The following is a 24,516-nucleotide window of genomic DNA, read 5'->3' on the forward strand; positions in this document are numbered from 1 at the left end:
GTGGGAATGAAACAAGTCTGTCCTCTTCCAATGAAGGGGGAGATCGGACATAAGAGGGAGGGAGCCAGTCCCTTCCCTTCATGGGACAGAAGCTGTAGGGGTGAAAGGACGGGATAGAGCACTCTCCTGGGGTCCTATGGGGGTAAGGACGTGAAAGATCATGTATAACACAGGACGGCACTGGACCTTAGGCTGGGATGGAGAGAACACATATCCTGGCTGTAGGACCACAGACGTTAGCCAGGCAAAGATCTCGCAGTAAAAAGATTTCATTTAGAAAAAGAAAAAAAGAGAAAGAATCAAACACTGAGTAGTTTTCCCCTGTGCGTTAATTCCAGGACACAAAATATCACCCTCCATCTGCCCCTCTCACAGCAGCGGATGCACCGAGGAGAAAAGGAGCAAGCGGTACACCTCATCCGTGTGAGCATGTGCCGCAGCGGGTACTGTGTCTGCTGTATATGTGTGTGGGGGGGTGAGTGTGTGCATGTGAGTGTCTGTCTGCACATATGTCTTGTGTCTCGTGTGTGTGTGTGTATACTATGTGTACATTGTGTGTTTTTTGAGTGGGCGACTGCATGTGTTGTGTTTTTGGGTGCATGTAGCAGAGTATATTTGGTGTGTCTGTGTAATATTTAGAAATGTGTCCCATCGTGACAAACATTCACACAAGCAGATCAGAGAGCTCCTTCGGAAGTCTCCCTCCCAGGCCAGGCCCAGGGTCTCTTCTCCGGGAGCTTCACACATTTCCCACTAGGAATGTGGAAGAAAAAAAAAACGCTTTCTTCCCTTCATTCTCCAAGTGGCCTTGTGGAGATACATCTGATATCTGTGTACCCTGCAATTATGTTGACGGAAAGTCTTGTTACACCTCTGTCTGGAAGTCCCCGTCAGATAGGTCCATAGAGATGGAGGGTTGTCCCCAATCTCCTCCACAATGCAGTTCCAGTCTCTCTGGTGGTATCAGGGGGTCAGGGGGTGTAGCTCTGAACCTTTCCCAGGCTCGCTGCTGGGGACTGGTCTTCTCCTGTAGGAGAGGGAGAAACAAGGAACGGACCAGTAACCAAAGCTTTACTATGAAGACCAAGTCCATCAGAGCTCCAGCCCCACTGAAACTGGGAATTCCAGTGCAAGCAAACATCTGTATACTGGGAACACTGCATTGCACCATCTGTATGCTACATCTGGGAGTCTGTCACAGAGATGAAAGGAATAAGGAAAGGTATACAAATGTAGGAGAGACCAACTGCATGAGACTGTGAGGGTTCTCCTCCCGCCCAAAAGCCCAGGACACAAACACCAGAGGTGAGGGTGAAACGACTTGCCCAATCTCTCACATAAACAGGCAGTGATGATCTGGGGCACTGGAGAGGAAACAAGACAGGAGTTCTGCATCCCTAAGTTTCAGCAGTAACCACAAGGCATGTTTAGAAAGTATCACAAGTTGTCACATCCCCTTTCTCTGGGCTTAACCTCACCTTTCCCTGCACAAGCAGGCTCACTAGTGATGAGAGCTGTGGGCTGTGAACCAGGGCTCAAATCCTGCTTCTCCTAACGGTGCCCCATTAATTCTTGGGCAAGTCACATCACCCTCCAATGAATTTGGCGGTGAAAATTCAAAGTGAATTAATTGGGCTGCAGAGGATATTCAATTGCAGCAAATTATTCGGGTAGACGGTCATGGTTAGTGCCAGGGCACAGTTATTACCCTGGCACCTGGGTATCTCAATGGTAGCCCTGCCAGGGCCACTGAGAGACTAAGCCGGGCTCGGGACAGGGCCACCGCTGCTGGGCCTGCTCCCCCCCAAGACCACTGTGTAGCCAGACCACAAAACTTGGAGGGAGGACGGAGCCCAAAGTGTGGGGGGCACATTTTGCCCCACCTCCCTGCCTCCTGCCGCAACTTCACATACCTTGGCTTGCGGGGGTCCCCAGTCCCTGCCAGCAGAAGCCTGTCCTCCAGCGCTGTTCTGTGCCGCATTGCCTGCCCTGCAGCTGCTTTTTCTCTCACATCACGCATCAAAATGAGCATGTGTGGCGTGAGGGGGAAAGCAGGGCAGGCAATGCAGCAGAGAACAGCGCTGGAGGACAGGCTTCTGCTGGCAGGGACTAGGGACCCCCGCAAGCCAAGCCAGAGGCCCCAAAGCCCTGTGTCTGCTTCTCCCCAGTGCCGTTTTCTCTGTCCTGCTCCTGTCAGGAAGAAAATCACCCGGGTCCCGTCTGGAGCAGGAGAGAGACAGACCACCGCACTGGACCCTGAGAGGACCCTTGTCGGCCCTGAGCCCTACTTAACATCGGTGATGCCCGGTGACTCCTGGCAAGTTGCTGACTCTCCAGAAATGCAGTGCTGGTACTTGGACAGTGGCTGCCACTGAACATCCAGGTCTGGTTTAAAGAACTCAAGGCCACCGTCTGCGTCAGAATGTAACTCGTACCAAATGCAAAATCTGAAGAGCCACTTACACTGCAGGTTCCCCTGTCGCCTCCGGATGAGATGCTCCAGCGCTTATCTCTCTGCAAAAAGCAACGAAGAAACAGGACTTACAAGAAGAGGCAGCCGGGAGCCTGGGTGGGGAGGGGAAGAACTGGGTTACGGTAGGTACTGAGCGGGCCGGGACCTCACCTTGGAGTCTCTGCTGCCCTCCCGATACCGCTCTAAAGTATGGAACTTGCGGTTCAGCTCGTGATACAGTTCGGAATGGCGCTTCCTTGTGTGCATCACTTTCTGCAAAGGATGGGCCGTAACGTTAGTAACCATCCCAGCACGCTGCAAATACCATCCCCCTCCCAAATCCTCCCCCCCCCCCCCCAAGGTGCAGTCTCTCTTCCTCCACCTCAGAACACTGCAATACCATCCCCTTCCCATCACATTAGTACCCCCCTCCCAAATCCTTCCCCCCCCCAAGGTGCAGTCTCTCTTCCTCCACCTCAGAACACTGCATTACCACCCCCCTCCCACCCCATACCACCATATTAGTATCCCCCTCCCAAATCCTCCCCCCCCAAGATGCAGTCTCTCTTCCTCCACCTCAGAACACTGCAATACCATCCCCCTCCCACCCTCACAGCACATTCTCTCCCCCTTTCCTACCCCACAACATTGAATTACCATCTCCCTCCCACCCCACTTTGCTGCATTACCATCCCCCTCCTACCCCACCACACTGCAACACTATCTCCTCTCCCCTCACCCACAGTGCATTCTTTCCCCCTTTTCCACCCCACCATACTGAATTATCATCCACCTCCCACCCACCCCATTCACAGTGCATTCTTTGGCTCTGTCTGTTCCTGGTGGTCTGGAGCCACCGGATAACTCAAGTTTACTCACAAACAAAAATCAATGTTTCTAACTATCAAAAGAGACCTTAACTCTTAGAGATGCAAAGTGCTCCAGCACCCAGGACCTCAGGGGATTTCATCAGGACAGCAAGGAGTCAAGGGGGTCCTGCTTTCACCTCATCTTCTAATAAACACTCCATGAGAACATGCTTTTCGGCTAACTATTGCGATCAGCTACAACACAGAACATACAACTGCAGTCCTAATCTTAGAAAGAAGAAAGAGCCACGACTATCTGACTACAGAAATGTCTCGACACAAAGGTAAGTAAAGATGAGAGACAAGACCAAGTGCCTCAAAAGTTTCCTCTGACAGACTGAGGAAGAGGAAAGGAAGGCAACTTACCTCAAAATCCATGTCCGAGTACCGGAGACGCTTCCTCTGCAGGCAACAGAAAGACAGAGCAAGGCAAACTGAGTTAACGAAAGACCTGACCCAGCCCCCGCCATAGCCAGTGTGCAAGAAGGAAAGCCCAGGACGCCAACATCAGAAGCGGCTCACACAAGACATACAGAAGCATAACGGCCCAACCAAAGACTGCAGCTGCTTGAGTGTCATTGATAAGAACCCATAAGGCCTTCTGTGCAGGCGTGGGGGGTGGGGCAGGGACCCTGCTCTATCTTTTCTCCCTTACAGCTCATGGGTCCTCCATTCTGACAGAAAAATTTTTACTCACTTTCCTCCCTCATAAGAGTACATAAGTATTGCCATTCTGGGAAAGACCAAAGGTCCATCAAGCCCAGCATCCTGTTTCCAACAGTGGCCAATCCAGGCCACAAGTACCTGGCAAGATCCCAAAAAAGTACAAAACATTTTATACTGCTTACCCCAGAAATAGTGGATTTTCCCCAAGTCAATTTAATAATGGTCTACGGACTTCCACTTGAAATTACCCACTTTGCTATACTTAGCCCCTTCCCTATGGAGTTCTCCTGTGTGATCTCAGTATCCAGGTTTAGCACACCCAGGGCTTTTTTTTGAGGGGGTGCTTGTGGGTACTGAGTGCCGGAACCTTTTCCATTGTTTGCTAAAATTGACCCATGGTCCCCAAGTTTTAATGAAAGAGCTCAGGCTGTACACACCAATTCTGCCTTGTCATAGATTCTGTCAATGTTTCCAGGGGGGCCTGGATATTGTGGGGTGGGTTCCTCAGTGATCACCGCACCCTTGAAGGGTGGCCTAGCATTTGAGTACCAGGCACCTTTTTCATTAGTAAAAACAATACTGGTGCTCCAGTCTGGGATTCCCCATCCCACTCCAGTCCTTATCCTGCTGCTCCTGCACCTCAGTGGGAGACTGACACACAGCTGGTGGTAAATCCCAGATGAGGAAACAAAGATGTGACAGGGAATAAGTCCATATACTCCACTCCTTACCCTTATGGTGAGGTCAAAATTCAACAAACAAACTTTCCTTTGCATTTGAATCTTTTGATAAAGAGTTCTGGGATTATCTAGGAACATGACTTGTTTAGTGCAAGCCCATTTACTCCCAGAGATGCCCCTTAATTGTCAATGCATTTGCTTGCCCCTTTGAAGAGTGAGTTTATTCCCCACGCAATCATCTCATGCACGGTTTGCAGGATGAAAATAACTATTTCACTTCTGAAAATTACTCAGAACCCGGCTCTTTCTAGACACTGTGGGCCAAGCAGTGAAATGAGGGAGGGTCAGAAACCTTATCACTGTACTTTGAGTATATTCTTTTGGGTTGAGTGATCAGATGGTCGTATTGATTTTAATTGTATCATATACGTTTTGGATCCGTACACTGCTTAGATGTTTTTCAATAAGGCAGTATATTAATTTAATAAATCAAGTCGAGTGGTAATATTTCAGCTGCTGTGTGTTGGTCTTTATCTCTGTAATATGAATGTGGAGCAGGTTTTTAATACCAAACACCATGATTGTACTGTGTCTGTGCACTGCGTAGCCAGAGACCTACTCTCAAATCGTTCCAGTGCATATTCTCAGTCATTATTCAAAGTGCACCAAGTTGTCCAGGACTCAAATCAGCCCCATGCACAAGTGGTAGGGTTTTTGAAAGATCTGGGTTTAGCTTCTAGCTGGGCTCCTCCACTCCCTGAGAGGGCTGCAGCTGTGGAAGCTATGAAGTCGGAACTCACAGCCCCAGAGAAATAGACACTGATAGCTATTGTGCAATGCTGACACCTAGTGGCAGGAAGAAGCCTGGTGCATTACTGCCGTAGCTAGGTAAAGTGAGTTGAGAGGGGGAAGAAAATAATGCAAAGTCTACAGGGCAAGGGCAAGGCACCTCCTTGTGACTCTGGGCAAGTCACTTAACCCTCCATTGCCCCATGTAAGCCGCATTGAGCCTGCCATGAGTGGGAAAGCGCAGAGTACAAATGTAACAAAATAAAATAGATACTATTGGAGATTCCACATGGAATGTTGCTATTCCACTAAAACATTCCATGTAGAAGGCTGCGCAGGCTTCTGTTTCTGTGAGTCTGACGTGACGTCAGACTCACAGAAGCAGAAGCCTGCGCGGCCACATTGGTGATCTGCAAGGGCCGACTTCTACATGGAATGTTGCTAGTGGAATAGCAACATTCCATGTAGAATCTCAAATAGTAGCAACAGTGGAGGAGTGGCCTAGTGGTTAGGGAGGTGGACTTTGGTCCTGAGGAAGTGAGGAACTGAGTTCGATTCCCGGCACAGGCAGCTCCTTGTGACTCTGGGCGTCACTTAACCCTCCATTGCCCCATGTAAGCCGCATTGAGCCTGCCATGAGTGGGAAAGCGCGGGGTACAAATGTAACAAAAATAAAATAGATACTATTGGAGATTCTACATGGAATGTTGCTACTATTGGAGATTCTACATGGAATGTTGCTATTCCACTAGCAACATTCCATGTAGAAGGCTGCGCAGGCTTCTGTTTCTGTGAGTCTGACGTCAGACTCGCAGAAGCCTGCGCGGCCACATTGGTGATCTGCAAGGGCCGACTTCGCTAGTGGAATAGCAACATTCCATGTAGAATCTCAAATAGTAGCAACAGTGGAGGAGTGGCCTAGTGGTTAGGGTGGTGGACTTTGGACCTGAGGAACTGAGTTCAATTCCCACTTCAGGCACAGGCAGCTCCTTGTGACTCTGGGCAAGTCACTTAACCCTCCATTGCCCCATGTAAGCCGCATTGAGCCTGCCATGAGTGGGAAAGCGCAGGGTACAAATGTAATAAAACAAAAAACTGCTTGCAGAAAAAATGTGCATGGTAGAGGCAATGGAGCTCCCGTCCCGGGGCTTTTAGCCAATGTCATTAGCACTATTCTAATACCGAAGTGATGCCGTGGTTTGAAATTTGCTCCTTAAGCAATAACAAAGATGTGCTGATGACAAAGCCAATGCAGTGTCTGCATGTAAATTGCAAAGTCCACCGGGCCTGGGATTTACATGTTGCTTCTGCCCCACTTTGAAAGGGAAAGTGCACAAGCCACTTGCACCTGATTTTGCTGAAAATAACATCTGTGTGCGTACTTTTCCTCCCCCAGGAATGCTGTCTCTTAAACACCTACAAGTCTGGGAGCAAGGAAAGAACAGAGGCTCTTCTAGCTGCACCGAGGCTAAAGTTCAGGAGCCAAATTAAGAGAATAAAGTGAACATCACAGGAAAAGCTGAATATAGCTAAAATTATAAATTGCTGGATATGAAACTCTGCTGTACTCTGACAATAAGACACATCGCATCCTTATTACCAAGGACGGCGGGTGCAGTGCTCGGAGACTCTCGCAAGATCAGAGCAGGAAGGAGCCCGATAGGTCTCCAAAGAACACAAAACAAAATTTAAAGATGGCTGGATCAACCCTGAAGGAGAGAGAGGTTACATAAGAACATAAGAAAAGCCACACCAATGGTCCATCCTGCCCAGTATCCTGCTTCCAACAGTGGCCAATCCAGGTCACAAGTACCTGGCAGAAACCCAAACTGTAGCAACATTCCGGAATCCCACAGACTAACAAGATTCTGGAATCCCATATAGTAGCAAGATTCCAGAATCCCATAGACTAACAAGATTCCGGAATACCAAACAGTAGCAACATTCCATGCTGCCAATCTCAAGGCAAGCAGTGGCTTCTCCATGTCTGTCTCAATAGCAAACTACGGACTTTTCCTCCAGGAACTTGTCCAAGCCTTTTAAAAACCCAGATAAGCTAATCGCAGTTGTAAGGTTGCAAGGATTATACCGGGGAAATAAAGAGAGAGCGGCTGGAAGCAGCTCCATTTAGCAAATACGAATAAAGAAGTGGATGCCAAACAGCATGGCTGACGTTGAAAACTGGCCACATAAGGTTATGTTTATTTCCAGCGGCACTTTGCACATCTTCAGGTAACTTCAAATGGCCACAGCTACATCTGACAACTGGATATATAATTTACACATCTGGCCACTGAGTTTCACCACTGAATTATTAAGCTTTTGTCCTACTTTCTACCTCTTATCACTTCCTTTTTTCCAATGCATAACTGAAAGTTTTGCAAATAAAACGGGCAAAGTTTTGCATAAATCCACCAGCAATTTAAAAAGAAAAAAAAACACCCTTACAAAGCCGGCACCAGTGAAAACTGCCTAAATGTGACGAACACTAAACTGTTCCCCAGTCACAGCGACATTTCTGTGATTGATGGAAAGTCCTGTAGACTCCGATACATTTGCAGAGCAATTTTCAAATAGTCCACTGGGCTGCGAATTATGTGAGTGCTTTTACCTACCCAAATTTTCAAGCACAGTTTCTCTGAAAATAAAGTACTTCTGTATGTTGTACCTGCTCATTTGGATGGATAGTCTGAAGAGGGTTAATTAGAGCACGTCTGTGAAAATGTTATGTCTGCCATGACTAAACATGTTTTCGGACATGCCACTTCCAACAGTTCTGCTCAGGATGTGTGTGTTATGGAAGAGCATGCAAACATTTAGTCAGACTGAGGGAAAGTAATTTTAAAACAGGACAATTTATTCAGTACAGCTTAGAAAATCCCCCCCCCCCCCCCCCCCCCCCGGTGTTCTACCATCGTCTGGACCAAACAGACTTCAAGCCACTGCTTGCCCTGGGAGTGGTAGCATGGAATGTTGACTGAGTTTCTGTATAGAATGCTGTTACTCTTTGAGATTCGTGGAATATTGCTACTCTTTGAGATTCATGGAATATTGCTATTTTTTGAGATTCTATATGGAATGTTGCTACTCTTTGAGATTATATGGAATGTTGTTACTCTTTGAGGTTCATGGAATGTTGCAACTCAGATTCTATATGGAATGTTGCTACTCTTTCAGATTCTATATAGAATGTTGCTACTCTGAGATTCTATATGGAATGTTGCTACTCTGAGATTTATGGAATATTGCTACTCAGATTCTATATGGAATGTTGCTACTCTTTGAGGTTCATGGCATGTTGCTCCTCTGAGATTCTATATAGAATGTTGCTACTCTGAGATTCTATATGGAATGTTGCTACTCTTTGAGGTTCATGGAATGTTGTTACTCTGAGATTCATGGAATATTGCTACTCAGATTCTATATGGAATGTTGCTACTCTTTGAGGTTCATGGCATGTTGCTCCTCTGAGATTCTATATAGAATGTTGCTACTCTGAGATTCTATATGGAATGTTGCTACTCTGAGATTTATGGAATATTGCTACTCAGATTCTATATGGAATGTTGCTACTCTTTGAGGTTCATGGCATGTTGCTCCTCTGAGATTCTATATGGAATGTTGCTACTCTTTGAGGTTCATGGAATGTTGTTACTCTGAGATTCATGGAATGTTGCTACTCTTTCAGATTCTATATGGAATGTTGTTACTCTTTGGGGTTCATGGCATGTTGCTATTCTGAGATTTTATAGGGAATGTTGCTACTCTGAGGTTCATAGAATGTTACTACTATTTGGGTTTCTGCCAAGTACTTGTGACCCGGATTGGCCACTGCTAGAAGCAGGATACTGGGCAAGATGGACCACTGGTCTGACCCAGTATGGCTATTCTTTTGCTCTTAAGTAAGTAAGAATAAGCTTGTTAGCAGGCTGGACTTGGAAACAGTCAGCCATGAGAACCGTGGGGACCGAGGAGGATGTAATGAAGGATCACGCAGGCAGAGGATGAGAACTGGGCAGTATAAACTAAGAAACTGATGAACATCTTGTAATCTGTCTCTGCTGCAGCTGTGCTGAGTCCTGGACAACCCAGTACACTGTGAATAAAGACTAAACATTCTGAAAGTGAGGGCACCGTGGGCTTTTGGACCTGTTGAGAGGGTCTGGGAGGACAGTGAGGTTATACAGTGCTGGGTTACACACAGTGCACATAAGGGCCAAAGGTGTTTCACACAAGACATGGAGCAAATTCAGAGTGGAAAAGCTGAGACACAATCAAATAGTCACAAATACACAGAAGAGAGTGACAGATGTGCCCTGTGGGAGCAACAATCCAACCGCCCACACTGATGCAAAGTCAAGTACAGAGATGCTTTTGCATTGATTATTGCTGTAGGAAAACGTACCCCGAGAGACCTGCGCCTACCTTTATACATTTTCCCTGGAAAGTAACACAGTAAATGACACCTGAGCAGTCCATCCAGCCCACCCAGCAAGGTGACCACTTCTTCATGAATAAATATTAGTATCCTTAATCTCTCTTTCTCCCTGTCAATTTTGGGGCATAGACCGTAAAGGTTTGCCTGGCACCAGTCCTACTTCCCAGGGGGTTGATATTCAAAGTGATTTGGTTCCTCAGTGACGTACCAAGGGCGGGGCAGTGGGAGCTGTCCACTCCGGGTGTGAGGAGCAGCTGTGTGACTGTCAGCTCTGCCGGTTCCCTGCTCCATCTGACGTTGCTTCCTGTTCCGGGGCAGGAAACTGGCGGAGCCGACAGCCATGCGGCTGCTCCCTGCATCCCCAGGAAGTGATGCGCCAGGGGTTGGTGTGCCACGTGGGTGATGTGCCGGGGGGGGGGGGTGATGTTCCGGGGGGTGACCCGCCATGGGGGTGATGCTCCAGGAGGGTGATGCGCCAGGGGGGGGGGGTGATGTGCCAGGAGGGTGATGCACCAGGCGGGTAACGCACCTGATGGGTGAAGGTGATGTGCTGGGGGAGCGATGTGCCAGGGGGGTGATGCGCCAGGGGGGGGGGTAACGTACCTGGGGGGTGAAGGTGTTGTGACGGGGGGGTGATGCGCCAGGAGGTTGATGCGCCAGGGGGGTGAAAGTGATGTGCTGGGGGGGTGATGCACCACGGGGGTAATGCACCTGGGGGGGGGGGGTGAAGGTGATGTGCCGGAGGGGGGTGATGCGCCAGGTGGGGTGCATAGCGATGATCCGCCCTATGTGGCAGCCGACATAGGAATGCCACTGCAGCTCCTGGCTGGTTACATCGCTTGTTCAGGGCTAACTGGTTATATTCAGTGGCTCTTAACTGGTTAGTGTTACTGAAAATGTCCGATCAGCACCCAACTCAGAACCGGTTATTTTGGGGGCGGAGTCAGCACTTGGCCAATTAAATACCAATGTTCAGCATTTAAGCAGCCAAGGTAACTGCCGAAAAGTCAGTCCTATCTGTATGTAGTTACTGCTGAATATTGCACTTAACCGGCTATGGCACTGTAAACTCAGAAATTCAATGCCAGAGCCCCAACATGACTCGGCACTGAATTTCCAGTAATAACGCCAGCGGCTGAATATCGACCCACTGCTTTTTAACCAGGTATTTGCTAACCTGCTCTAATTGACAGATTATTTTTATAATTTTGTTATCCTCGATTCGCTGGGTTTATTTCTTTGTTCCTAGTCCTGGATAGTTTTGCTGTCTTTTCAATCCCCTCCTATGTAATTTGTCAGAATGTTACTGGCACTGAAACGTCCACGTTCTGAATAGAAATGAATAAAAATGATTGCTCCTCTCTCCTGTCACCTGCACATGACCTGGGGATGCAGGAAAAATATGCACCTGGGCAAATCTGCAAGAGTCCGTTTCTGACTCTGGAAATGTCCCCCTCCCCACCCCCAGGTCTCTTCTCCTGCTTCCCTACCTTCTGCCCACGCCTTATTCATAGCAATCTTGCACCAGTCCGGGGTTTTGAGCTTCAATCTTGCAGTTTAACAGCTCATTTTGCTTCTACACTGAGTGCAGCCCAGCCATTGGAGACCCAGGTTCTAATTCCACCTCCAGACTGAATCACTGTGATCCTGTGATCTATTTTATGCTACCAAAATATTAAAAGCTTATTGCTCATAAGTTAGACTCTGTAGCTAATAGGAAGGTTACCAGGGTCATTCTGGGTGAACAGCCCAGAAGAAACATTTAATCCAGATACTGAGGGACAAGGGCTCTGAGCACCTCACTGTCTGCAACATGCCAGGATTTATTCTCAGATCCGTACATATGCAGCACCCTGCAGGGATTTGGATTCTCAGCAATCTAAGAGCTGCAGTGTGCCGTCTCCCTCACTCACCCCACCACAGCCGCAAATATTGGGGTCTAGGGCCAGAAATTTGTCAGCACTGGCACACGGCAGCAGAAACTATGTCTTACCTGCAAGGAGCCGCTGGCGTGAGCCGGACCTGGGACAGTACGAGGCATGGTCCGGCTGCGCTCTGTCACCTCTGACCCCAGGACCTGCCGGACCACAGGGTGCTGCTTGAATTGAAGGCTGTACTGGTGCTTCACTGGGCCATAGGGCTGCTGCATGTTCATATTGATGTGGTCCACGGAAAGAAAGCTGGGGTAGCCCTCAGCTTCACTTGATCTCTGCCCCTTGGCAATGCTGGCCATCTCCTGCAGGGTCAGGTTTCTTCTGCCCTCCTCCCTGGAGAAGGGCTTCAGGCTGAGAGTCCTCCGGGGAAGTACCATGTAGTCACTCTCCAGGGACTGCTCCTGAGTCCTCATCCAGCCCATATCCAGTGACCGCAGACTGTTCCCTCTGCACAAGTACATGGGGCCTGGGGGCTCCAGGTTCACCTCTTTTTTGGCTGGTGGGTCGCTGAACTCATTTAATACTTTCAGAGGTTTCTGACCCAGCTTTGGCTGTTGGAGCCGGAGGCTACCAGCTGTCAGGATGTTTCCAGGCAATGCAGAGAAGCTGATACCCTCACTGCCGAGGTTCAGTTTGGTATCTTCGTCATCGTCCAGGGAGATGCGTGATAAAGTCCCTGCAATGGTAGCTGGATTACACATGTTCATCCCTTTAAAAAGGACTGAGATGAAGGGAACAGAAAAGATAGGGATCAGACACCGTGATGCTCCCGCACTCAACTGCCCCATATTGAGTCACGCAGGTCCCCTGCTCACTGCCCCATGCTGAATCACGCAGGTCCCCCGCTCACTGCCCCATGCTGAATCACGCAGGTCCCCCACTCACTGTCCCATGCTGAGTCCTATGGGTCCCACACTTACTGCCCCATGCTAGGTCACACAGATCCTACACTCACTGCCATGTGCTGAGTCACGCAGGTCCCCCACTCACTGCCCCATATTGAGTCACGCAGGTCCCCCGCTCACTGCCCCATGCTGAATCACACAGGTCCCCCACTCACTGCCCCATGCTGAGTCCTATGGGTCCCACACTTACTGCCCCATGCTAGGTCACACAGATCCTACACTCACTGCCATGTGCTGAGTCACGCAGGTCCCCCACTCACTGCCCCATATTGAGTCACGCAGGTCCCCCGCTCACTGCCCCATGCTGAATCACGCAGGTCCCCCACTCACTGCCCCATGCTGAATCACGCAGGTCCCCCACTCACTGCCCCATGTTCAGTAACACAGATCCCCCACTCACTGCCCCATGCTGAGTCCTATGGGTCCCACACTTACTGCCCCATGCTAGGTCACACAGATCCTACACTCACTGCCATGTGCTGAGTCACGCAGGTCCCCCACTCACTGCCCCATATTGAGTCACGCAGGTCCCCCGCTCACTGCCCCATGCTGAATCACGCAGGTCCCCCACTCACTGCCCCATGCTGAGTCCTATGGGTCCCACACTTACTGCCCCATGCTAGGTCACACAGATCCTACACTCACTGCCATGTGCTGAGTCACGCAGGTCCCCCACTCACTGCCCCATATTGAGTCACGCAGGTCCCCCGCTCACTGCCCCATGCTGAATCACGCAGGTCCCCCACTCACTGCCCCATATTGAGTCACGCAGGTCCCCCACTCACTGCCCCATGATGAGTAACACAGGTCCCACACTCAGTGCCACATACTGAGTCCTATGGGTCCCACACTCACTGCCCCATGCTAGGTCACACAGATCCTACACTCACTGCCATGTGCTGAGTCACGCAGGTCCCCCACTCACTGCCCCATATTGAGTCCTATGGATCTGACACTCACTGCCCTGTGCTGAGTCCTATGGGTCCCTCACATTCACTGAGTTGAGCCTACTCAGTATTACCACCCTATCTTTCCAGTGTATGATCAGTAGAACCGAACTTGTCACATCGAGGCGTGAAGGCAGAAATCTTGCTATTATCTGAACTATGGTGAAACTTTTCAGTGAGATGAGGACTCCGGGTTTCTAGACTGGGGCAGGAATTTTACTTCAGCCCCTCCAGCACCTACCTGTTTCCCCGTGTGCTGTGTACCACGAAGACTTTTCAGTGGTCTGGCAGGTCAGATCTATGTCTTTCTCAAAATCCGTCTATAAAAACACAGAGAGAACAAGAGGGGAGAGAGAAATGGGGACATATCGAAGAAAGGAAGGAGAAAGACAGATAGAAGTGTTGCAATCAAACTGGTGATCTTGTTTCAAGAAACAGGCAAATTAATGCCTATACACATACATACATATAAGCACATACACTCACATATATTATATACATGCACATATACACATATATAAACACAGACACACAAACATACACGCAGAAACACATATATATACACACATATATATATACACACACCACACGCACTCATGCACAAGCATATATACACATGCATACACACGCACTCATGCACACACAAACATATATACACATGCATACACACGCATCACACACACATACATCATATATACAAATATACACACACACCACAAACATATATATATGCGTGGACACACATATACACCACACACACTCATAAATATACACACACCCATATATACACATACAAATACAGACACACATACAAACACATCACACTTACATATATACACATACACACATGCGTACACACACTCATACATATAAACACACCCATATATACACATATATATACAGACACACATACAAACACATCACACGTACATATATACACATACACACATGCGTACACACACACCACACACATGTACATTCACAGACATCACACACATATAGTGTGAATAATAAACTAAACACACACACATGTATATACACATGCATACATACACACATATATACATATACATACATCACATATACAAATATACACACACACACCACAAACCACAGACATATATATATATATGCGTGGACACACATATACACCACACACACTCATACATATACACATACCCATATATACACATACTTATACAGACACTTACAAACACATCACATATACATATATACACATACAAACATATGCGTACACACACCACACACATGTGCATTCATAGACATCACACACATATATAGACAAAGACATACACACTACACAGGCACATATACATCACACACACATATATATATATACAAACACATACACACATATATACACATACATATAGTGTGAATAATAAACTAAACACACACACATATATAAACACATGCATACATACACATATATACATATACACACATCACATATACATGCACAAACATATATACAACACACACACAAATACATCACTCACACGCACGAACACCACATGCACTCATGCATACACACTGTATACACATACACATCACATACACATATATACACACACCACAAACCACACACACAGACACACATATACACCACACAGTCATACATACACACACATGTATACACATATATACAGACACACATACACACACATCCCACATATATATATATATATATATATATATATATATATATATATATATATACATACACCACATATGCATACACACATATCACACACACATGCATTCACAGACATCACACACAAATACATGTATATACAAACACACACACACTCACACATATATACACATACACTACACACAATCTCACATATACATCACACACAGCACACATGGACACATATACACCACACAGGCCCATACCTCTTTTCATCAGCACTTTGGCAATGACAAGACAGTCAGCACACGTCTAACACACCAGCACATGTCCCATTATACACTGACAGTAACTTGCCCAGGGTCACCTTCTCCTCATTCCATACTCACCATGAGTTGCACCTGTCCATTCTTACAGGAATCGGGGGAATTCTCACTCTCCTCACTCTTGCACACTCCAGTCTGACATCTCACCACCTCCTGGACCTAGATCCCACCATCAGGAGACACTGCAGTTACCTGTGGGTCAATGGCCCCTTCCCCATACCCCATTCAAATGCTGCAGTCTTGTGCCCCCAAGCTGATTTGTCTGGCCACAGGGAAGCTATGGGGAAAGGGTGACGAGAAGGGACGGCTACACGACACACAGGAGCCCACAAACCCTCTCACCTCTCTTCGTAAGAAGCCATGAATGGTGAGGATCACAACCCCCTGAACAGAGTTAAATATGGCAAAAAGGACCTGGAACAGGATGGAGCGTCTGTCTGTCATGGCCAGGACTGCGGACATCCAAGTCAGAGCGAGTAGTGGCAGAACCACGCAGGAGCTCCAGAGCGAGGACCTAGTGAGGGAGGCAGATGTCAGAATCCAGCAGCCACAGAGGGTAAACAACACCAGTTATCCCTGTCTGTACTGAGTGTGCCAGGGAGACCCTGGAGAGGGAGGAGACTGCAGATCGAATCCACTCCTGTGATATCTGCTTTGAAAACTTTGATCATATCTCTCCAGTACTGTTGTGTCTTCATGAGTTGCCAGTTGGCCGGAGAAGCCAATTTCTGTGCTTATAGTTAATTTTTTAAGCCATTTGTTTAATAATGGATATGGAGTTATTCTCGCATTTTGAGTTTCAGGTGCTTTAATCGTTGTTTATTCTCTGGTCACAAAGAATGATACAGGGCAAATTCTTTTTTTTATATAGATGCTCATGTTTTAATGTGTTCTTTTCTGTATTGCTATTTTATAAATGTGCTTTTGTTAACTGCACAGAGGTAGTAAGAATGTATAAATATAATAAATGACATGAAATGAGAGAGCAAGTCAAGCATCAGCAGCCTCGTCCACTGTTTGTTCATACACAGACTGTGCTCAGGGAGTCTTCAGGGGCGTAGCCAGATGGTCAAATTTCGGTGGGCCTGAGCCCAAGGTGGGTGGGCATGGAATTCACATCCCCCCCAATCCCCCTCTGGTTTGCTCCTCTCTCCACCCTTCCCTGCCCACAGACCCCAAATATTAAATACTTGAGCAGGCAGGGATTCCCAAACCCTGCTTCCTGAAGATTTCCTCCTCCTCAAGCAGCCAGCACTCTTCCAAATGGCAGCCGGCAGCACTTGCCTCAAACTGATGCTACTACCGGCTTGTCATGCATGCTCAGTGCTTATGCATGTGCAAAAACTGAGCATGTGCAGAAGGGCCGGTCTCCAGGCAATTGCCGTTGGCTGACATTTGGAAGAGCGCTGGTGCCCAAGGAGAGAAAATCTTCAGCTGGCAAGGTTTGGAGATCCCCACCAGCCACAGCAAGAGTGTCACAATTTTGGGTGAGCCTGCCAGGCCCACCTGTGGCTATGCCACTGGTCTAGATACATTTGGGATGTTATCCTTAGCTGATGTAGGAACAGCAGGAAGAGCAGAACCCTCCTTCCATGCACATTTACCCCTTCAGGTACACCCCAGGGAATTCTGTGATTACGTGTGTGCAAAACATCATTAATAAACACACACATAACTGTGCAAACTGTACAATCCAGTGGGTGAAGGAAAGCAGAAACATCCACATCCATTTATCCTCACATTGGCCAAGCAAAAGAGAAGACACAGCTGCCGCCTCAGCCTAACCAAAGCTCAGCTTCAGTGCCGAGTTTCCTCCACTCAACCCCGTCTCCTCCAGCCACGCTCCTGTGAGTCATCAGACCACCGGCACCACTGGACCACGGTGAGCTCAGGATCACCTCCTCTCAGCCCTTTAAAAAACACTGAGGGAACATGTGCCACATGGCTGGTGGGGAGGCCGAGCCTTGCCAGCCTAACAAGCACACTGAAGAAATAGAGCAACACCAGACAAGCCAAAGAGCTCTGCAGTGCAACTGGCAGGGGGGTCAGATCTGCCAGCCAAGGCAGAGATGGAGCTACAAACCTTGGATGAGGAAGCATGTCAAAGAGGGAGGGAGGATGAAACGGAGAAAAGTGTAGGCAGATAAAGACCACCCCTCAGGCTAGCTTCTGTTACTTAGACGTAATTCTTAATTCTTCCTTATCTCTTTTGCCACATCTGTCCAAAATTAGTTTCTTGGTTTCTTGTCACCTATGAGCGATTTGCCATCTCTTTGATTCCAATCAGTTTCACTATCCAAATAAGGCCACTCAAAAACACTGCAGGGTACCGCAACATTATCCAAATAAAGCCACTGAAAATCAGTGCAATGCACCACAGTGCTATCTACATAATGCCACCGACATTCATTGCAGTGCACCGCAGTGCTATCTAAATAACGCTACTGGAAATCATTGCAGTGCACTGTAGCATTACCCAAATAAAGTCACTGAAAATCATTGCAGTGCACCGCAGCACTATCCAAACACCACAACTGGAAATCATTGCAGTGCACCGCAGCACTATCCAAATAATGCCATGCCACTGAAAATCATTGCAGTGTACTGCAGTGCTATCTAAATAATGCTACTGGAAATCATTGCAGTGCACTGTAGCACTACCCAAATAAAGCCACTGAAAATCATTGTAGTGCACCGCAGCACTATCCAAACACCACAACTGGAAATCATTGCAGTGCACCACAGCACTATCCAAATAAGGCCACTCAAAAACATTGCAGGGTACCACAGCATTATCCAAATAAAGCCACTGGAAATCAGTGCAATGCACCAAAGTGCTATATACATAATGCCACCGACATTCATTGCAGTGCACCGCAGCACTATCCAAATAACACCATGCCACTGAAAATCAGTGCAGTGTACTGCAGTGCTATCTAAATAACGCTACTGGAAATCATTGCAGTGCACTGTAGCATTACCCAAATAAAGCCACTGAAAATCATTGCAATGCACCATTGTTGCCACTGAAAATCACTGCAATGCACCAATGTTGCCACTGAAAATCATTGCAGTGCACCGCAGCACTATCCAAATACCACAACTGGAAATCATTGCAGTGCACCACAGCACTATCCAAATAACACCATTAAAAATCATTGCTGTGCACCATTGTTGCCACTGAAAATCGTTGCAATGCACCAATGTTGCCACTGAAAATCATTGCAGTGCACTGTAGCACTATCCAAACACCACAACTGGAAATCATTGCAGTGCACCACAGCACTATCCAAATAACACCATTAAAAATCATTGCTGTGCACCATTGTTGCCACTGAAAATCATTGCAATGCACCAATGTTGCCACTGAAAATCATTGCAGTGCACTGTAGCACTATCCAAACACCACAACTGGAAATCATTGCAGTGCACCACAGCACTATCCAAATAAGGCCACTCAAAAACATTGCAGAGTACCACAGCATTATCCAAATAAATCCACTGAAAATCATAGCAGTGCACTGCAATGCTATCCAAATAACACCACAGCAATCAGTGCAGTGCACCACAGTATTATCCAAAGAACATCACTGGAAATCATTGCAGTGTACCACAACATTGTCCAAATAACACCACTGAAAATCATTGAAGTGCACTGCAGCGCTGTCTAAGTAATGCCACTGAAAATCATTGCAGTGCACCATTGTCACCACTGAAAATCATTGCAGTGCACTGCAGTACTATCCAAATAACACCAGGTCTATCTAAATAGCACCACAGAAAATCATTGCAGTACGCTGCAGCGCTGTCTAAATGCAGTGCAGGAGCAAAACAGCAGCTATGGCGGTCCACAGGCAGAGCAACAGCGGGTCCCCAGAGTTATTCAATTAATGACAATATTCGTTCTGTAACTGTGTAACTATCCAGATGAAGTTAGGAAACCTAAAGAGCTGTTTGGACTTTATCCGGTTACCCATCCAGATAGGGGGCTGAATATTGTTGCTATCCAGACAGTGCCCTATCCGGATATCCAGCCCCTGCTGCTGCGCAGATAAGGGGGCTGAATTTTCAGATTTATTTTAGCCACAGTGGCTGGTGATTAAAAAATACACTGACTGTCAGGCCTGCTTATTTTGGGGGATAGGCTTGATAAAGGTGGTTTTACAAAAGAATTTGCTGGCATGGACCTGAGGATTTCAGAAGTTCCTCAAGTGTCAGTTCGTTAGGGCCTTATTCTGTTTGAGGATTTATATTCTGCCTGATTTCACAATGGATTCAAGGCAGAGTACAATCGAGAAAGTCTTCTATAGAAAGAGGAGGCATCTGTCTCCCCCTATCCACCAGAATCTTTTCACGTTCAGCTTTTTCCACTATTTTGTGTAGCCTGTAAAAACAGAAGGCATTACATTTGCATAATTTTGTAAAATTATGATTTTTTTTGACACATAATCCCTTGGGATGTATCCACAGATGGGGAAAGAAGATACCAGTTAAGTACATAAGTATTGCCATACTGGGACAGACCAAAGGTCCATCAAGCCCAGCATCCTGTTTCCAACAGTGGCCAATCCAGGTCGCAAGTACCTGGCAAGATCCCAAAACAGTACAATATATTTTATGCTGCTTGTTCTAAAAATAAGCAGTGGATTTTCCCCAAGTCCATTTTAATAATAGTCTAAGGACTATTCCTTTAGGAAGTCATCCAAACCTTTTTCAAACCCCGCTAAGCTAACTGCTTTTTACTACATTCTTCAGCAACGAATTCCAGAGTTTAATTACATGTTGAATGAAGAAATATTTTCTCTGATTCATTTTAAATTTACTACTTTGTAGCTTCACTGCATGCCCCTTAGTCCTAGTATTTTTGGAAACAGTAAACAAGCAATTCACATCTACCTATTCCACGTCACACAATATTTAATAGACCTCTATCATATCTGCCCTCAGCCATCTTTTCTCCAAGCTGAACAGACCTAGCCACTTTAGCATTTCCTGATAGGGAAGTCGTCCAATCCCCTTCATCATTTTTGTCGCCCGTTATTGGCAAGAGAGAGAGAGAGAGAGACACTGCAAGGGGCCTCAGGAAAGAGGCTGAAGATTGCGACAGAGGGCCTCTGAGCCCAGAAAAAAGGCTGTGAATTATGACAGAAGACCCCTGAGCTCAGGATAGAGGCCGAGAATTGTGACAGAAGGCGCCTGAGCCTCTAACACTCATATGATCATGTCCACGTGCACTACATACACAGTTGGGAGTAGAAGGATTTAGCAGTCTGATTTTTCAAGGTTTAGGCTCTGGATTTCAATTTTGAAGTTATTTACATTTTTTTTCTATTTGTGAAACGAAAACTACCAGAAAAGGGTTGAGGTGATTTACTACTAGGATAAGTAATCCAATACAATAAATATACACAGTGCATTGGTAACTGATCCCCCCTTCCTCCCCCTCACATATACAAATGATATAAAGCTGAGCCAAGCTTTAATTAATAAAGCAGAGGAGGGGGGCATCTCTCAAGTCAGATTATTCCAGAATCTCAGGGTGACAATGCAAGAAACCTGCACCCAAATCTACAGTCATTACTCATCTTTTTAATCCAAGCTCACGGTGAGTTACAAAATCGGTATTTCCTTGGCCAGCAGGGCTCAAAATCTGTTTTGCATCCCAGGCAACAGAGGGGGAAGAAGGATTTGACCCCTGGATTTCCGGCCACTGTTCTATCATGAGGCCACACCTCAGTTCAAGAATGATTAAAATTCATTTCTAGACCACGTTTTCCAATTTTAGCTCAAGATGCTTTACATTTTTTTTACATACAATAATTTGCTGAGGACACAGGAGTAGGGTTACCATATTTTGTCTCCCAAAAAGGAGGACACATGCCCCGCCCCCACCACACACACCCTTTCATGCCCTCGCTCCGCCCCCTGTCACATTTTCCCCTCCCCCATGTCATACACTCCGTCACCCCCCCTCCCCGTCACCCCCTTACCTTACTAGTGCCCTGGTGGTCTAGTGACCTCTTAAGGGCAGGAAAGAGCCCCCTCTTTCCTGCCCGGAGCGCTGCCCTGCATGCATCCTTCCTGTTGGTGATCTCGGCGCCGATTCAAAATGGCCGCCAAGAGTTGAAGTCTCACGAGGTTGCTTCAACACTCGGCGGTCATTTTGAATCGGTGCCGAGATCACCAACAGGAAGGATGCATGCAGGGCAGCGCTCCGGGCAGGAAAGAGGGGGCTCTTTCCTGCCCTGAAGGCGGAAGAGGTCACTAGACCACCAGGGCACTAGTAAGTAAGGGGAGGGCATGATCTCACTGCACAAAGAAAGCAGAGGTCAGAGGACATGTGGGCAATGCATAATCTCACTGCAGTCAGAAAACAGAGGTCAGAGGATGGCTGGGCAGTGCGTGCTGTTCTATTGTCAGAAACTAAATCCAAAATAAAAATTAATTAAAAAGAAAGAGGTAGCACAGCTGGACAGTGTGTGCTTTCACTGCAGTCAGAACACAACTGGACAGTGCATTTCCTCTTTAAGGTGTAACCGGTCCGTCTTCCATATGCACTAAAAAAAACACTGGAGGTGAGAACCAAACAGCAGCAAGAATTTGTGCAAGACTCAGAATAGATAAGCAGGAAAGAGACATGAAGCGAGAGAAGAAAATGCATAGACTTGTGTGCCGCAGCAGATATGAGAATGAGACAGCCGAGAGCAGCTCCTAATTCAGCCAGCTAAAAATACAACCATGGAGCAGCTGCTGAAAATAAATGAACTCAGTAGAGCATGTGATACCTTCAGGTGCAGGCAGAGCTCTACCATTCCTGCAGCAGCCTCCAGCCTGACCTTCAAGGTGACCTTCAGATGATGGAAAGATGCCACCCTTTGAGGTATATGCAGCTTGTGTAGGAACAAAAAGCCCTGTGGCAGCCAGGGAGTGCATTCAGACGTTCATCCTACACCACCGATACTCATTGGCAATAACCAATGCTCCAACCAACAGGCTCATTTGTCCATATGGGTTACCCAAAGTTTGATCTATTGGGGGTTCTTGAGGACTCGTTTCAGGAAACCCTGCTCGTGAGGTTTAGTCATAAGTTGCTTTACCAGCTTTTGTTCATATAATCTTTATCTATATCTATCAATCTCTATCTCGCAAACACTATCTAAAAACAGAGAAAAGTATGTGACATTAATATGACACTGGTGATATCAGCAGTGGGGGAGGGGAGGCTCTGGGTTGGACACAGCTCCACGCCTGAAACATCTGATCAGCAGAGAGTGACAAAACAGAACACAAAATATTCAAACACTGGCTTTGTAAAGTCAATTTACAGCCAAAATGTATCCATTTAAGCTGAAGGAGCCGAAAATTATAAAGGATAGTAATGATATTCAACCCACAGCCAGATAACTTTATCCAGACAAGTGGAGCACATAAACAGCAAATGAATAACCTTATAGGTTTTAAGTTCAGGACCACTTATACAGTGGCTCAAATTATACAGATAAATTCCACAGAAAATAGCCACATATAGGTGGGGGGGGGGGGGGGTGTCCTTTTACTAAGCTGCATAACAACCTGCCTGAGGTATCAGTAGCGCTGGGCTTTCCCATGCGCTGAGGCCACCATTAATGTGGCTGTAATAGGGCCACATTTTCCATTTCGTCAATTCACGGCCACACACTTGGCCATTAGCGTGGGAGCTTTCATATATGAAGATTCTACATGGAATGTTGCTACTATTGGAGATTCTACATGGAATGTTGCTATTCCACTAGCAACATTCCATGTAGAAGGCTGGGCAGGCTTCTGTTTCTGTGAGTCTGACGTCCTGCACATATGTGCAGGACGTCAGACTTACAGAAGCAGAAGCCTGCGCGGCCACATTGGTGATCTGCAAGGGCTGACTTCTACATGGAATGTTGCTAGTGGAATAGCAACATTCCATGTAGAATCTCAAATAGTAGCAACAGTGGAGGAGTGGCCTAGTGGTTAGGGTGGTGGACTTGGTCCTGGGGAACTGAGTTCGATTCCCACTTCAGGCACAGGCAGCTCCTTGTGACTCTGGGCAAGTCACTTAACCCTCCATTGCCCCATGTAAGCCGCATTGAGCCTGCCATGAGTGGGAAAGCGCAGGGTACAAATGAAACAAAAACAAACAATCCACCGAGATCTCAATGAAAATATATTAAAACAAACCAAAAATACTCAAACAGCTCATATCAAAAGCACTCACAGTACCGGACTTCTTTCCTCAGAATGACAGCATTCCCACCATGCTAACAGGTGAATCTGCCTCCTTCATAATGCGACAGTGTTTATCTTCTGTTGCTACAGCTGTTTTGACAAACTTTTGTCATATTTTTCGGTTGCTGGATTTGTTCTGACTATTAGGGGAGAGTTTGTTTTATTCCCAATGGGTATAGGCTCTCTTTTTACATTCCTGTCTGATGAGTCACATGGCTTATTATCACAACTGTGGATAAGGCTTATGCTGTGCACTGAAATGATATGGTATATTCTGTTAAGAGCTAATATCTCTTTTGTAAAAAAAAAAAAAAAAGTTTAGTGCATGTGGTAGATCCACTTTGGTGTTTTTCACTATTACCGTTTCTTAGTTTTAACAGCTATCACTGTTTGTCTGATTATGCATTTGAGTTACTATTATTTATTTTGTTTATCTGGTTATGCATGTTTATGTTTTATATTTGAAATTAATTTTTATGATTTGTATGATTTTAATTGTACTGTTTGTATATTTATTTATTGCGATTTATTGATATTTATTGATATCCTGAAATGACAATGCCATAACAGGACTCTGTAAGCCACATTGAGCCTGCAAATAGGTGGGAAAATGTA

At 46.6% G+C, this 24,516-nt stretch overlaps 1 protein-coding gene across 1 annotated transcript in view; it reads right to left on the bottom strand.

Moving 5' to 3' along the window:
* Positions 1 to 526: 526 nt before the first annotated feature.
* LOC115481027 (adhesion G protein-coupled receptor B2-like) overlaps positions 527 to 24,516 on the bottom strand; it is a 78,105-nt gene continuing 54,115 nt past the window's right edge. The window contains 8 exon segments of the mRNA XM_030220012.1: positions 527 to 1,027; positions 2,464 to 2,514; positions 2,624 to 2,725; positions 3,688 to 3,723; positions 11,888 to 12,549; positions 13,922 to 14,000; positions 15,724 to 15,819; positions 16,003 to 16,174. Coding sequence (XP_030075872.1) covers positions 866 to 1,027; positions 2,464 to 2,514; positions 2,624 to 2,725; positions 3,688 to 3,723; positions 11,888 to 12,549; positions 13,922 to 14,000; positions 15,724 to 15,819; positions 16,003 to 16,174 — 1,360 coding nt within the window. The 3' untranslated portion in view covers positions 527 to 865.

Source organism: Microcaecilia unicolor, chromosome 11 (assembly GCF_901765095.1).
Source record: "Microcaecilia unicolor chromosome 11, aMicUni1.1, whole genome shotgun sequence".
In the NCBI taxonomy this organism is placed as follows: Eukaryota; Metazoa; Chordata; class Amphibia; order Gymnophiona; family Siphonopidae; genus Microcaecilia; species Microcaecilia unicolor.